We start from the raw sequence: 17,653 nt of genomic DNA on the forward strand, positions 1-17,653 counted from the left end.
CCTATACCAGAACATGGAAATCTTATATAGACAATATCTTGGACCATATCTTCCTTCAACCGAGCCTCAAACCCAGGAACAAAGAAAGCTATGTGAGAACAATAACACATACACAACCACAGCTGTTGAACCTGCCTTCTCACCAATGGAACTCAGCATAGTGGCAGCGAGAATGAAAAATAGAAAGACCCCCTGCTATAGATCAAATTGAGCCCGAGATGCTCAAGGTGGTGGTAGAAACTATACCGAACACCATATTGGGACTCCTCAACCGATGTCTCTCGGTGGGCCACTTCCCAGCCTCGTGGAAAACGGCACGAATAAAACTCATTTTAAAAAACCCAACGAAACCACAAGGAATGCTAGGGTCGTACAATCGCCTTGCTGTCAATCTTCAGCAAGCTCTTTGAGCGCCTTCTCTACCAAAGAATCGAGAAACACTTCCAAGAATCAAACCTCAACGTCGCCTAATCAATATGGCTTTAGGAAGGGGCGCTCGGCTGTAGAGGCTCTGGAAAATATTATTGAAACTGCTAAAAACTGCAACACAAAATACTCCCTCCTAATATCGATTAACTTCGCAGGAGCCTTTGATTCTCTCTGGTGGCCTGCTGTTCTGGCCGGGCTCTGGAAGGCTAATATCACAGGAGACATATCTATGCCTCAAATCCTATCTTGAAAACAGGCGAATCACTGTTACCACTCCATACGCCTCTGTTTCTAGGCCAGTCCACAGGGCCTGCCCTCAGGGTTCTGTCCTGTGGCCGCTCTTGTGGAACCTGGCCCTAGATGAGTTCCTTAATTTGGATATTCCAAATATTAAAACCCAGGCATATGCGGATGACCTGGTTCTGATGCTGCAGGCCGACAGCTGGGCACGACTGGAGACCATAGCAAACCGGGCCACTAGCGACTTGCAAAATTGGGCTAGTACAAATCTCCTTACTATCTCCTCAGAAAAAACAAGTTCAATACTTCTCAAAGGATTCCTTGACCCTAGAAGACCACTGCAGATTAAGATAAAGGGGAAAGCCATAAAGTTGCTAACAGAAATAAAATACCTTAGCTTCACACCACATCTCTGCTACCTGAGAACAAAATAAGAAGATATGCGAGCCTACTGGCCAGAGTCACTAGGAAAGATTGGGGCCTGAAGAAGAGGGCCCTTGGCGACCTCTATAAGGCATTCTTTATCCCAGCACTAGCCTATGCAGCTGGGGCCTGGTACACAAAGACTAGCACAGCTGTCAACAAGAAAAAACTAGAGATGACACACTGATCGATATTACTCATAATGACAAGAGCTTGCTGCAATGTGAGCACCCACGCGCTCCAGGTCCTGGCGGGATGCCTTCCCCTGGACTTGGAGTTTGCGTGCTGGGGGTTGCTGTACCAACATTCCAAAGGAAAAATAGTCTCTCATATAGGATTCACCACAGACCCAACAAACTCCAAAACCCTGGAGAACAGACAGATTTTGCAACACGTGAAATCACTGTGGCAAAATCGCTGGAACCTCACTAACAAAGGCTCCATTACTAAGAAGTTTATACCGGATGTAGGACAAGTTTATCCACTCTCCCCAGCCTGGTTTTTGCCCGGACTCAAAACTACCTACCTATTCACCGGACATGGCTCATTTAGAAAGAGGCTATATGACTTTGGAATCTCAGCTACTCCGCGGTGCTCCTGTGGAGAGGAGGAGTCCTGGGAGCACCTGGTATACGAGTACCTCAGATGTCAACTATACACCAAGATTCACTCGCTTCTTTGAAACCAGGAGGACATCGTTCTACAAGAGGAAGAGACCTACAAAGAATTCACACTTTTTGCGCAAAATCTGTTCACAAGACAACGGACCCTACCCTCCCTTTGAGTGGAGGTATTCCCAAAGTTCTCAAATCCATGAGTAGGACAATATCAATCACGAGACAACAGCCATCCCTCAATGGCCCAAAGTAATGGAAACACAACTAAGACTCTGACTCAACTTGTTCAAAGACACCATCTTGCCCTGTTGGGCACCTGGACTAAAGGACATCCAAGGTTGTCATATGACTCAACAAACACTGTTTCTCTCTTGAACGGTGCTTTCTTTCCCTTCCTGTGGGGAGAGGGGGCTTTGCCCCACTCCTTCCCTTCCCCAAATCTCTTCCCTCTGGTGGAGCATGGGCCTGCTCCACTGCAATTGTGGGGCCATCCTCTCTATCGGCCCCTTACTTCCTTTTCTTCCCTCCAGTCTTCACCCCCCCCCCTTTACTGTTGACTTTCACAGCATTTTCAGCCCTACACATCCAAATTTAACTACATCAAAATTTCCTGCCCGACCCATTTAGGCATATAGAAAATATTATTTCAGCATATAGCACCTCACAAGCATCTAAATTATTCTAACAAATGCTAATAACTAACCACAAACTTTTTTTTTTTTTTTTTTTTTTAAGGTGCTAGCCATTGAAATCCCAAGAAAGTAGGTGGCAGGAACCGCCAGAGTACTATATAGGTAACACCTGGCCGGCCTCCCCGTGGTGAGGTATGGTAACGTCGGGTCCCATTAGGGGCCCGGCGGCTAACAGGCCGGATGAACAAGGGCACAACATGCTAAATACCACACGACCCATATACTTTTAAATCCCTGGCTTGTCCAATACAGTGTACATATGCGGAGATGGGAGAAATCCCAGGAGCCGTTAGACCCAAATATAAACAAAAAAAAAAAATAAATAAATAATAAATAAACAAAAAAACCTAAACATCATTGCTAACCAGGTAAATCCTTTCATGGCAACAGTCTTCCCCTCTGGCGGTGCTGTCTTTCAGCAGGATAATGCACCATGCCACACCGCCTGGATTGTTCAAGACTGGTTCGCGGAACGAGGAAGACTTCCAGACACTGCCGTGGCCTCCAAATTTCCTAGACATCAATCCCATCGAGCATCTATGGTTTGTGTTGGAACAACAAGTCCGATCTGCGGTATCTCAAACACGGATCTTACAGGAATTAAAGGATTGCTGGTTATGTGTTGGCATCAGATACCACAAGACTTATTTAGAAATCTTGTAGCATCCATACCTCACTGGGTACGAGCTGTTTTGGCTGCACGTGGAGGACCAACATCATATTAGGTAGGTGGTCATAATGCTTTGGCTCATCGGTGTATGCCACTATTATTTTTGTTTTGAAACAATACAGTTATTTCTCTTTTCCTTCAAAGAGAAAGTAAGAGGACTTACCTGTCAGCAGCATTTGACTGGTAACTATGCTGGTCAAATGAAAATCCATCTTGACTATACGTGGGAGTATTCACTGGTATTCCCGAGTTATAGCCTGACACTTGTGCACCTGGCAAAGACTGGCTGTAACTTCCTGGTGATGGTTGAGGGGATAACAAAGATTCTCCTGCCATAAAGCCTGCCTGCAGAGTTCGAGGAGAATTTACCTGGCCTATATAAAATAAAATGAAATACATTCAAAATTCAAGATCCTTTCAAGGAGCATTACACAATGACATATAAATTTGTGATAATTTTCATTTGGCTCTCTCTCTCTCTCTCTCTCTCTCTCTCTCTCTCTCTCTCTCTCTCTACCCATTTTGGTAATTTTCTTAAACTGCCATAGTCTATTAATAAATATGGAGTATCAGTAGTTTTCTTCTAAGTTTGTTTAGCATCTGATAGATTCATTTAGAAAGAGTAATACAGTAAACCCCTGCTATTTGCAGGGGTTACGTTCCTGAGAAATGCTGCGAATACCGAAAACACGAATACCGAGTTATGGCTCGCATAGTAATAAAGGGGTTCCGTTCCAAAGTATGAAATATATAAGAAAAACTAGTCTAAAGTTTTGTCTATGTATGTATGTGTACCTTCATAATATGACTATGTACATAGACAATATATAGTGAAATGCAAGCATATGGCATCGAAATGAAAATAAGAAACAATGTAATATTAAATGTAATATTTATTAGAAATTTCAAACCAGCGCTATCACCAGTTTCTCTAAAGTGTTGATAACGGAGTTTTGCCTTTTCACAAATGATGAGTAAACTTAATGGAATTTTATTTTGAGTTTGGTCTTCTATCCACAGATTTAAAGCCTTTTCCATTTTTTCTAATTTAACATCACGAGTTACAGAGAAAATTTTTGAAGCAATTAGTGCGTTTTCACGGACACTACGGCAGATTTTTTCTTCCGATTTTTTGATTGATTGTACCGTTGACTCATTGATTTTATAATGTTTTGCCACCGAGGAGACACTTTCACAATTAGAAATTTTGTCTAATAACTCAATTTTATTCGCTAATGTCAGCACCTTCTTTGATCTTTTCACATTTCCCTTGTTATTCGTAGCCATATTTTTGTACAGGTTAGAAAGAACTTGTCCACAATAAAGTCACTTTTTTCTGCTAACACGCTCGAAAAAGTCTGTTTTACACTGCGAAACGGTAGATTTATCACTTTTGTAAGCATATCAATTTATAAATTGATAAATTTATTCAATTTATAAGCATATAAATTAAAAGCAAACAACAAAACCTTCCATGACAAGTGCATAACACATACTGAAGAAGGATTAGCGAGAAACATCCACACTCGCGATTTTGTCACCCCTCTCCCCCCACCCACTGAGCATTGTTCTGACCGGGAAAGATAATTTTAGTCACGCCCATGTTTTTTTATGGCGGAAAATGTTCATGGCACTTTAAAAGTCACATTTTTTTTAAGGTTTCATTTTATATTAAATCAGCTACCGCGAATACGCGAAAAGCGGGGGCTTACTGTATTCCTTTTTATTAAGAGTAGAAATTCAATTTAACCCTGTTCTAAAAAAAAAAAATTTAAATATACAATGAATAAATAAAATAATCCAAAAAAATTTCTCTATTTCTCTTATATTTTATAATAACGAGCCTGTACTAAAATGTGTCAATTTTCTCCCCTAAATTATAGATCCTTTACTGAAAAAAAGCAAAGCTTTCCTTTACTGGGGGATTCAGTCAAACTTTTTTTCTTAAATGTTTCCTAGTCTCAATTACAAGTTATATTAGAAACCAAGTAAAAATGCTATACTAATGCAAACTTTTTAAGACTACAATTTTATTAGAAAAACTGTAAAATTTAATGCATGTATGCCAAGTGGCATATCACAAAAAAATTCATCAATTGCAAGAAAGATCACGTTTTTTGCACCATCTTTTCATTTAAAATTGCTCTTGTTTACTTTTAGTGCTTAGGCCAGAAAATGGATTTTGAAATTTAAGCAGACATGCACAATTAGAATGATACCAAAATTTAATTTCTTATACTGTGGTTATTTGTGACTATTTCTTCAAAATTTTTTTCCCCATCAGGTTAATCATTCCATGTTCTCCCCAAATACAGCACACTATTTAGAATAGCAATATTTACTTATTCAATAAAAACTTTTCAAAACAGAAGTAATCATGAAGGTCAATTTTTACACACATATAGAGACTTATAGTGCAACTTCCAGTACAGGCTTCTGATCAGTAACATTATACAGATAGCAAAATGTAAAATACGCTAATGAAATGGAAACTGCAAAACCATGAAAGAGGGATATAATTTTGAACAAAGTTGGTCACATAATGGTAAGAGAACATAGGAATAAATGATTAAATTTTCAAACAATAACAATAAATTTTATTTGAGATATCAATGAAAAATGCTTACATTGTTGAAAATTAATATCAGGTGTGACGCCCACCCACATGCTTTGAATACAAGTGCTGACTTTGGTGTGTATTTAATCAAAGGGATGTTGGATGTCAACTTGTGGTAATGTCAATCCACGTCTGTTCCACTTGAGATCTCAATGAGAGATCACATACTGAATTTGAGGTCAGGTACCTTCCAATCATGGCATCACTGATTTTAGTTATTTTGTCTAATTGAAGTAGATTTTATTGTCCTTTTTGGCTATACGCAGCATACATCTTTCCATTGCTCATTAGCATGTTCTAAGTTTATTTGCTTGCTTTGCTGTCAAAGACCATGTTTGAGCTATGTATGTTAGAGTAGGTAGTATGATTGTGTTGTACAATATAACTTTTTTTTTTTAGGCCGATAGGCAAATCCCCTTTCATCCATTCTTTCATACTCCAATAACTTCTCCAAGAGTTGTTGATTCTGCATTCAATTTCTTTGTCTATTCTATTAGTGAAGGATATTATTTGACCTAGATATCTGAACTGCTCATTGTAGTTTAGTGTTTTGAATCTGATCTTGATGGGCGAGGCTACATGGTTGGTCATTATTTTTGTTTTGTCATAGTTAGGCCAATTTCTTTGCTTCTGATGTTTAGATCTTTGGTCATTCATTCCAATTGTGAATTGCTTTCAGAGAAAACATCCAAGTCCTTAAAATGGAAGTGAGCAGGACATCTCGCCAGGAAACAACAGGACTCGTGGGATAAGCTCACATCTGTTTGGTTACCAAGATAAGGGGGGAAAAAAATAGAAGACAGAAAACCAGGTGGAGAGATGAGTTAACATCCCTTAACAAACATAGACATGATTGTCATTGAACAAGAAGAATGGAGAAGGTTGGGGGAGGTCTTTGCCTGGCAGTGGAATTCTATAGGCTAACACAATGACCTTCCAATCATGTACCAGACATGTTTGATTGGGGCAGATCTGGCTTGAAGAGCTAATCTGGTAATTTTGGTTGTATATGGATGGGCATTCTCCTATTGGAATATTGTATTATCCATATTCCCTAAAAATAGGATGACCACTAGGTTTGTGAAATTTTCAACATAACAATGGGCATATCTGGAAACACAATGGTTGTTTCCATATCAAACTTGACGGCTTCCCAAAACATTATATGGGAGAGTTTGCAATGTCTGTCCTTGATGCAATCTACTCTCTCCATCACTCACACCAAGGCTGAAACAGCTCTCATCACTAAACACTAGCAAAAGCCATTCCAGTCTACAAATGACCCGGCGCCTCCGTAGCCAGGTGGGAAGAAGCAGCAGCAGTGCGTAGCACATGCTTCTTGATTAGACCAGGGTTCGAGCCCGTCACCACCAAATACGGAAGATGTGGAAAGGTCAGGGAATGACCACCACATATCCCGGAGCAATATGGCCTTAGATGCTAATGCTCCTAAAAAAAAAAAAAAAAAAACCAAAACAAATCACCCATGCATTACACCACTAAAGGATGTTTGTGACGATGAGGAGCAAGAGACAAATGGTCAATGGGGCTAGAGATTGCAGACCTGCTTTTAGCAAATAACTGCAAACTGCATGAGGGAGGGGGGTCATGTGGGCACAACACTACTCCTATTCTAGGCAGAGGAGGCTGACCAGTGTTCCAAAGACATCCATCAGATATGTTGGTCCTCTGCCTTTCATCAGTGTTTTTGGAAGATCATGTGCTAAGCTTTTGAACAGGTGCCTTCATCTGCCTATTGTGCCTGACACCAATGAGCAGATTAGCATTAGTTGAGGCAAATGATACAAGAAAGCAAGCTTATATAACACAGCCAAAAAAAACCCTTCCCATTTCACCCATCCGGTCACTCCAAAAGTTTGTCTAGTTCAGCCTTAAATTTACTTAAGCTATCAACTTCCACAACAAATGGAAGTCTGTTCTAGCAATCAATTACCCACTGGCTAAAGGAAAACTTCCACACATCTATTCTACATCTGTCTTTTCTCAATTTGAATCTAAGTCCCCCTCAGGTTCTTAATCTGAGCAAGTGGAAGTATCCTGTCAGCATTGAGCCTGCTCAAACCATTAAGGGCCTTATACACCTCAATCAGATCACCTAGCAAGTGCCTAGTTTCCACATGCTGCAACTTGCAGAACTTAAGCCTTTCTTCGTAATTGCACCCTTTGTTCCTCTCACCAATCTTGTTGCCCTTCTTTGTACTCATTCTAGCAACTCTACATCCTTCCTAAAATGAGGCCTCCAGACCTGTAGACAGTACTCAAAGTGTGTCCTGACCACTGCCTTATACAAAGGGATATCACTAGTCTAACTTGTTTGGTAATATTGCAGATAATTCTACTCTCTTGTAGGCTATACAGAGCAATCTGTCATCTTATTGGCATTATTCTAAGAATACAATGTAATTAATCAAAAACTTTAAAAAACTTTTATGTTTTATGCAAAAATCAGTACTTTTCAACTCTAGAATTAGTTCACAAACTAATGAAAAATACTGAATCAAATAGTGAATCATTTATCTATAATCTCTCTTAACATTATCACCAACTTTGGTCAAAATGGGATCAATCGTTCACGGTGCTAAGGTTTTTATTTCCTTTATTGCATAATATTCCTAAACACAGTAGCTATAAAATGAAGCACACTAAAACAAAACTACTTTTATACACCACTCAAGAGGTCTCCTACAGTAAAGGTGTTATATTTCTATAAATATCTTTAAAGGATTGTTTTCATATATAGAATAATCTAGCAATATAGAACTGAATGAACAGTGTCACTATCTAGTATCATGGAAGTTCTTCACACAATAAACATGAGGGCAGAATATTGTAACATGAAGGCAGGATATTGTAACATGAGTACATCTAATTTGTAGTCTTGCTAGTACTGCTTCTTCTCTTCCTAAATTTTTGTTACAAGCCCAGTTTTCAATGTTCGGTTGGTATCAAAAATTGATTCTAGTGGAATTGGCAGCTATACCAAGTCAGAAATTTATAATCTAAATAGAAAGGATGTAGAGTTGGAAAAGTACTAAAATACTTTTCCAATTTGATTACTGCTGCTTTTTCAGCTCTGTCTACTTCATTTGCAGCAACCCCTGCATGTCATGGGAACCAAAAGAAACACATCCTTTTCATTTCTGTTAATATTTGTTCTACATGCCAAAGGATTAGCTGCTTGGACATACATGTATCTATGTTTTGTAGAGTGTGTAGAGATATCAAAGAATATGCATATATCATACATATCTTGTAATGAACAGTTTGTAGATGCTTAAGACTATTTTTAATGTATACAGTTCTACAGTGTATACAATATATTCATATGGTAATTGTTCTGTTCAAGTATAAGAATACTGTTGCTGCTCCCACTAAGGCATCCATTTTCAAGCCATCTATGTATATTGGGATACAGTCAGAGAACTGGGCTCTGTGTGCAGAGAATGTTCTATTAGTAAATCCAATAAACTTTCTTCCACCTCTCCACATTAAACTAGGTGTATTGAAGATTTTTTTGAAAGTGATGGGTAAGATGAATTTGAGAGGATTTCATTACTAAAGCAAGAAATTTCCAAAGATCACTGCTCTGAAAGTGGAAGAGAAAATCTTGATGTGGCCTCAAGTCAAGGAGCTTCAGCAGAATGAAAGTTTTGAAAAATGCCTCAATGAATTAGAACTAAAAGCATGGCAGGCTTTCAAATGGATTTGTGGAACCTTTTTTTTTGCATAACCAGATATATTCTGAATAGACAGATGGAGTTCAGAAACTGCTTGATGTATGTAAAGAAAATCGTATATTTCATGTCACTGAATTTCATTTGTTGCACTCACATATAGTACTTCTTCACCAAAAATCCTGGCACAGTAAATGATGAGCTGACAATTAGACATAGTCAATGGAAAATTGCTGCCAAAGTTTTGGGGAAAAAATGTACATTGACAGACTGCTGCTGATCATTGCAAAGCAACATTCTGGACAAAGTGTACCAAAGGAAATTATCAACAAAACATTTTTAAATTGCACATATCTTTTTTACAAAAGTGTAATGTATTACTTTGACTATATATATATAAAGTGCACTGGGTTTAAACTATAAAACTGATAAAAATGTAATTATAACCAGTCTCATGTGTTTTGTAATGAAATCATCTTAATTAACTTGTACCAATATTATCCGAATTCATACTATGAAAACAACATGCTGGGGGGGGGGGGGGAACAGAATATATCTGAATCAGCATGCAAAATTGGTTTAGAAAAATGTGTTCACATTTCTGATGGAGGAGGGGGGACATCCAGTTTGGTGCTAGTGTTATTTATCCTGACCAAAAGTCAACAGGAGGTGACAATTCTTTAAAGACCATAATTTTGGTGCATTTTTGTGACAGTGGTCACAGAACTGATTAGTTTACTGGTAAGACAATTCTTGCAGTTGTTGTAAAGCAGAGTTAACGTTAATTTCTACTTGAGATCTCCAGTTTCTAAACAAAAATAAAGTTAAATCATCTGCACAGGTGAGAGATTTGTAATTTTAAAACTCCTTCAACAGCCATTCATCAAAAACTAAGTTCCATATAAATGGCCCAATTATTGGGTTTAATTAATCATGGATGCCCTCAGGGCATCCATGATGAACTTTCCGAGTTACAGTTTGAATCTTGGAACCTTCACTGTAAGGAACAACTGGCTACATAGCAACTGCAATCACTGAGGGTACTTCCTACCCAAGTGAGTTGAAAGCATTTCTGGTATAGGATTGCTTTGAAAACAATTGCAATGCAACTACAAAAATCAGATGGCCTGCTCAAAGCTTTTGTCATCCAAGTAAGTTCAGGCATGTTAGTTCCACCCTTAACACTGAAGGGATGCACACAGTTCAACTGCAACCACTAGAAGTTTCTACATTTTGAACTTTGCTTTTTTGCAAAAGTCAAATAAAGCCAAATGTTATTCAACTTGATCTTGCTATTCTTTGTGTTCTTCTATATCTTAAGATTGTTTTATATCAAAAAATCCTTTAGCAATGTTAACACTCTACTGGGCATGCTGGTGGTAAATGTCCACCAAAATGACTTAAATTTAAAAATTAAAATATCTATTAAAGTAATACCAATGTGAATTTTAGTTTTCTTTCTTACTGATTTGACTTTTAATCTACATCAGTAACTGTTTTGTTTTTGAAGTCTGGTCATAAAAAAAATAAAATATCATGCTTTCTTAAGCCTATTTAATGTAATTATCATAAAACAAGAATTTATTAGTGGCATTTTTTGCCTCCACATATTTAAGTGCATTGGCTTAATGTTTTATAGCAGCATTCCCAAATTGTTTGTGTGCCATCTTCATGTGTTACTACAGAACCTGGCTGGCATATTTAAACTTTTGGTCAACTCTTCAGGAAAGTTAGCCATAACAAGAGTGAAGATAATGACCAAATACAGGCAGCATGATAAAATTGCATGGCTACAGCACTCCAGATGGGATGATGTAGACATGTGCTCTCTTAAATATATATTTTTAATGTAAAATAATGAATTTCTCAGAGTTCCATTTGCAATAAGCTGAAAATAAAGGTGGCATCAAAAAGTGAACAATTCTGAATTATTCTTCTGATTTTTAAGGTTATAAAATGGATTCTTTTATCTGAGTGTATGTATGATGCTAGAAAAATATTTGCACAACTGGTTTTGATCATACAACGCAAAACCATTCATTGTTAAGTTTGCTTCAGTACCCATGATGAAACAAGTCTTCTACTGTCTTTTATTTTGACATTCACTTTTAAAATTACATTTTCCCATACAATAACATAGTATGGGAAAATGTATTTTCCATAACATAGTAAACCCCGAAAAGAGATAACAGCCATTATATTCAGGATTTCAAATCCAATGTTGAAATTTTGATGAATGCTGATACAAAAAGATACAATATCACATTATGCTAACAAAAATTTAGGACTCAGGTTATCTATAAAGCAACAAAAAGCCATTCAAATATTCTAAAACAACTTTTAAGCCACTCAATGTCTGTCCATCCACAATGGGCTGAACAGAAATGAAATCCTATAAATTGTCACATCAAAATGCTCAATTTAATTTTCAAAAATAATAGATAAGACAGTAAGATAAACAGCAGTTTTTTACGAGAGCTACCAAAACACTTTTCAATATTATTATGTTGCTGATAAAACAATTTATCATCAATGTGATGAAATGATGAACAGCCACATTTTCTACTATTTAGGAAAATAATGTGTTTCTGTTTCCTTAGTAGTGGAAACCAAATCTAGTTAATGTAACAGAAAAAGAATATTATTTTTATTTAACAGCAGTAGCTTAAAATTTGTTTCTTTTGAAAGCTTAGCTTAGCTTCAGAAGCGTGTGGGGGGAGGAGAGACCATCTAAATCCGCGGTCGCCAACCTTTCGGACCTGACGGACCACTAAACTCAAAATTTTGAATCACGCGGGCCACTACCATGATTTTTTTCATAAAAGTAACATTCTAAATATGAAATGGTACTTACACTTGTTTTTGCACTCCAAATTATTTCCAAAATTTGGATATCATTAATGTTAATATAATTAATAATATAATGGCCTTATAATGATAAAAAAGTATAATAAATAAACACAGATATATTCATTATGAAAAATGCAAAAAAAAAAAACATTTTAAATTTCATTTTATTAAAAAATGAATTAACAGAAACAATTAATATTAACACTTATCAAATATCGAGTGCACCTCGACATAGAGGTGTATAAAGGATTAATTATAGCAAAATAATCAGTGTGACATTTGTTGCTGCTTGTTTGAAACAAGCTGTTGGATTCTTGGTTCCAATGACGTTACTGCAACTCGGAGAGCCGTTTATATTTCAAGCCGACAGCGGTACTTGTTTTTGATTGCCGTAACTGATGAAAATGTCTTTTCACACATATATGTAGTTGCAAATGGAATTAAAATTTTGATGGCCTTTTCACTCAGCACTCGGTACTCACTTTTTACGGAAAGCCAAAAACAAGATCTTGTTAGGGACGAGTGGAATTTATCTTTGAGACTGTTGTTGGATGATAGATTGATTATGCTTTCTTTTTCTTTCATGTTTAAATTACTATCCTCGATTTTCGCCGAAAATGGATCTATTATCCACGTATTTCCGTGTCTGGGGTCCTCTTCCTTTGGGTAATAACGACCAAAAGAGTCAGTGAGCGACTAAGTGAAATTGAACAAGAGTTATTACCTGTCGGCTGACATCCTCCTGTTTCATATAATCATCAAAATTTGGGAACATTTCCAGATCTTTTTCAGCCAACCACGTTTGCCACAGCAATATGTTCCTTTGAAATGCATCCATTTTGCTTCGCAGTGTGACACTTCCGTAAGCTGTCCTTGCAAGGAAGTGTTCAGCTCGTTTAACAGAGAAAAAATATCTGCCAGGTATGCAAGCTTGGCTAGCCAATCATTGTCGGACAAGAGATCATGGAACCTCTAATTATTTTGGTGCTGGAAGAATAACTTGACTTCTTGGCGCAGGTCGAACAATCAGATTAGTACTTTGCCCCTCGACAGCCATCACACCTCAGCGTGAAGAAGAACATGAGTATGCTGAGAGCCCATTTCTTCACAAAGTGCCTCAAATATTCGAAAATTGAGTGCTTTGTGGCGAATTTCATTTACAATTTTAATTACATCAGAGAGTACTTTGTGGAGTTCTGGAGATAATCTTTCCATCACAAGTTGCTCACGATGTATAATACAATGAGTAAACAAGATGTCTGGGTGTCCAATGTCTTTCACTTTTGCAACAACTCCTGAATGATGTCCAGTCATGCTTGCGGCACCGTCTGTGCATATCCCAACACATTTCTTCCATTCAATACTGTGTTTCAGGAAATAACCATTAAGTGCATTAAAAATTTCAGAGCCTGTTGTTCTACCTGATTAGCGAATAGAGGAGTTCTTCCTTTAATTCTCCTTGGCAATCAAACCTCACAAAACAAAGAAGAACTGCCTTGTTAGTTATGTCTGTTGATTCATGAAGTTGAATTGAATAAAACGTAGAATTTTTCACAAGGGCAATCACTTGATTTTCAATATCTTCGGCCATGTCTTCAATTCTGCGCTTCACAGTGTTAGCGGACATACGAATTCCTTTCAGTTTCTGGAAAGCCTGTTTCCCCAAAACCTCTTCACAGGCTTGTAACAAGCAAGCAAGGCTTAATTAATTCTTCTCCAATCGTATACGGCTTTTTACATCTAGCGATTTGAAGTGCTATCAAATCAGAAGATTTTACTAAGGACTTATCTTCAACAATTATTGTTGCTAATGAATTTTTTGCTTTTGCAAATTTTCGCGCATCCTTTGGAAGTAATCATCTGGCTTTTTAGCTAAATCTGGGTGTTTTGACTGCAAGTGCCTGCCAAGTTTCGAAGGTTTCATGGCATCATTGGATACATTCTCAGAACATATAATACAAAGCAGCCATGGATCCAGTTCACTTCCAAGTTCTTGAATAAATCCAAAATTCAAGTAGTCTGCATCATATTGTCTTGAAACTTTGAACTTTTTCTTCTCTCCGCCTCCAGTTCTAATGTCCTTCCTGATGATGCCTTGCGGTGGCTGCGGAAGCTCTGATTCATTAACCAATTCAAGACAACACGATGTATTACCTAAGCAGCGCAAAATGCTTGCTTGCTTTTTCTCACTCATTGGAGTTATTTTATTTGAATCTAAAACCAAACAAGAAATAAGATAGTTATTAAACTCAAGCTCTTTGATGCCATTAAATATCACAGTATGCACATTTAAAATAAAAATATCACTGGTCACTTACCTAAGAACTGCGCCGTGCCCAGGTTAGGCCATCGATAAGAAATAGAAATAGCTTTCTATATTTTTTACGATAAAAGCATCGCTAATACTGGATATTGCACTTGGCCTTTTATAAACATGCAATGTAATAAGGCGAAAATTGCAAAAAAGTAGAATCAGAATATAATGAAACATTTTAATAAACACGAAAATTGCAAATATATTCAGATTACTCTGCGGACCACTGGTTGCCAACCACTGATCTAGATCAATGTTTCCAGCCATACTTTATGTATCGGTTGGTCATATCTTTGGACTGTCTTAATATTTCTTGCATACATCCGCCACTACTGACTTTTCACCCATCTACACTGAAAACTTGTGGTGTACTTAACAGTAGACACTGTGTGTGTGTGTGTGTGTGTGCGCGCGCAGCGCGCGCACATGTAACACACACACACACACACACACACACACACACACACACACACACACACACACACGACAAATGTTATATAAAATTACATAGCTATTTGTAAAAATCACCTACTTTATTGACAAAATTGGATGTCATTTTTTTTTGATTTGATACAAACATCCATGAAGGTAAAAAATGGGCAGAAGTAAATAGAGTTTTTATTGACCCTCCTCCCCACTGCCAGTTATAGTATTTATAGAAACTAATGGATAGAAAAAATTGAGCACCATTTTTGGTCACTACACAATTTATGCAATGACCAAAACAGTCAGGCCTGAACTTTCTGGTGTATTTGAGAAATCCTAAGTGTTATTTAAAGTTCTTTTAAAGATCGCTGCTCTTAAAATTATTTTACTGCTTAATTGCATTTTGGAACTTCCAAATAGCACTGAAAGCTGACAGTTCATTGGATCATGTAATTTTGAATATTTCCAAACTTATTGGAGTGTTTTAAACACTCTAGATAACCAATGGAGGGTTAAGCATGCATTAAAAAAATTCTACAAACCTGATACAGAAACGGTTCTCTGTAACCTTTGTTGCTGTTGAGACTGTTGTTGCTGCTGTTGTTGTTGTTGTTGTTGTTGTTGAGATTGTTGAAAAACAGGAGAAGGAGGATAAGAAGATTCTGGCTGAGTGGGATAAGGAGAATTTCGAGAACTAGGACTAGGCATTGACCGTACAACTAGATGTCGTTGCTGGTTTGGAAACCTTGGTTGTCCAACATAAGTACCCTAGTGGACAAGAAAATCTAAAATGAAACTTTATTTTTGTTTACTTTCTAAAAAGGATAATAACAAATTCATATATATGAATTTGTGAATATATATGAAGAATTGGCATGCTTCTAAGCAGTATGTCACTCAAATATTTATTTGAAGTGAATGAACAACAGCACTTATCTTCAACTTTTGCTTTTTAAGATTTTTATGAGAGAGGATTATGTTAAATAAAATATAAATGCTCAAGGCATAATATATTATGAGTTTAAAATACACTATAAAATATTGTTGTAAATGCACCATAGCAAACTCATAATAAACTACATAAGTAGTGTAAAGGCATCGATTTAATTGTATCTCATATCGTGACTACCTTCACAACAAGTTACCATGTATTGCACTACCTCGAATAAGTAACGCTTCATTAATATAGAAGACACTATTGTTACTTATTCTCAGTGGGCACCACCACCACCCAGACATGTTTCAAGGCTATTTGGCCTATCCTCGGTGGGTTGGCAGGTACCCTGGTGATGCAATCATGCCAACCCAGTTTTGAAGTTATTCCCACAATATGAGAGGTGCCAAAAAGGTGTACAAGAAAATACTTAAATAAAATATAAATGCTCAAGGCATAGTATATCATGAGTTTTAAATTACACTAGAAAATATCAGTTTAAATACACCATAGCAAGCTCGTAATGAAAAAACTACATAAGTAGCGTAAAGGCATCGATTTAATTGTAACTCATACTGTGACTACCTTCACAAGTTACTATGTATTGCACTACCTAATATGTTATGTCTTGAGCATTTATATTTTATTAAGTATTTGCACATCTTCTGGCATCTCTCATATTATAGAAATAACTTCACAACTGGGTTGGCATGATTGCAACATCAGGATACCTGCCCACCCACTGAGGATAGGCCAATAAGCCCTGAAACAGTGCTGTCTGGGTGGTGGTCCTCACTGAGAATCAGTGACAATAGTCTTTTCTATTAGTGAAGCGTTACTTATTTGAGATAGTGAAATACATGGTAACTCGTTGTGAAGGTAGTCATAATATGAGATACAATTAAATCAATGCCTTTACACTACTCAAGTAGTTTTTTCATTACGAGTTTGCTTTGGTAATTTTATAAAGAGGATTATGTATACAAACTGAATTGTATACATACACGATACACAGTGAACATGACTGCTGTTCTACACTGTATGGAAAAGGCCTGGATTAATTTCCATCATGGCAGGGGGAATATTTGTACCCCACTGTTTTTTTTTTTTTTTTTTTGTACTGTTACAGAGTTAGCCAGTGTCAGTTCAGGGATGGACAGTTCGTTTCTTCCTTTATAGAAACTTAGATTTTTCATCTAGAAAAATAGGCAAGCTAACAGAAAACATGCAACTTACTGAAAATGTATTGATACCTAGTGGCTTCGGCACTAATTCTAAAAAACTCAACCAAACACTTTTTACTGAAAATTTATATGAGAATTCCCATCTGATGTCACTTATTTGGCATATACATTTATGACATTACAAGCTTAGTGATTTTGGACACAAATTAAAATTAAAATCCAAATTAAAATGGATGCAGTAATACAGAATCAGGGTATAGCAGATTCTGGAGTTTTTATTATTCTTTAGAATCATATATAGAAAATTAGCATGATTGACAACCAGCTGATCATACAGAAGATGAATCATGAAACGAGCTGCCTATGTGTCTCAACGAGAAGTGGTATCAAAATAGTCATATCTGAATATTACTAGACCTGCATGCAAAGAAGCTGATAATTAGCAGTGAAAGCAGATGGGCAGATAGGAGAGAAATACTACGTTCAAAATGTAATGAGTACAGCAGTAGTAGTGATTCCATAGATGAACTGTACTTCATCAGCCTGATCAGAGAGAATAGCA

The 17,653-nt window shown here is 37.0% G+C and overlaps 1 protein-coding gene across 1 annotated transcript in view; it reads right to left on the reverse strand.

The window, feature by feature from the left end:
* Positions 1 to 17,653, reverse strand: part of LOC150085504 (uncharacterized) — a 934,283-nt gene that overhangs the window by 112,613 nt on the left and 804,017 nt on the right. Inside the window, exons 22-23 of the mRNA XM_090374582.1 lie at positions 15,516 to 15,741; positions 3,235 to 3,445 (exon numbers count right to left, since the gene is read on the reverse strand). Coding sequence (XP_090230708.1) covers positions 3,235 to 3,445; positions 15,516 to 15,741 — 437 coding nt within the window. The remainder of the gene's footprint in view (positions 1 to 3,234; positions 3,446 to 15,515; positions 15,742 to 17,653) is intronic.

The sequence above is a fragment of the Mastigoproctus giganteus genome, chromosome 5 (assembly GCF_048544385.1).
Source record: "Mastigoproctus giganteus isolate SK-2022 chromosome 5, ASM4854438v1, whole genome shotgun sequence".
Taxonomy (NCBI): Eukaryota; Metazoa; Arthropoda; class Arachnida; order Uropygi; family Thelyphonidae; genus Mastigoproctus; species Mastigoproctus giganteus.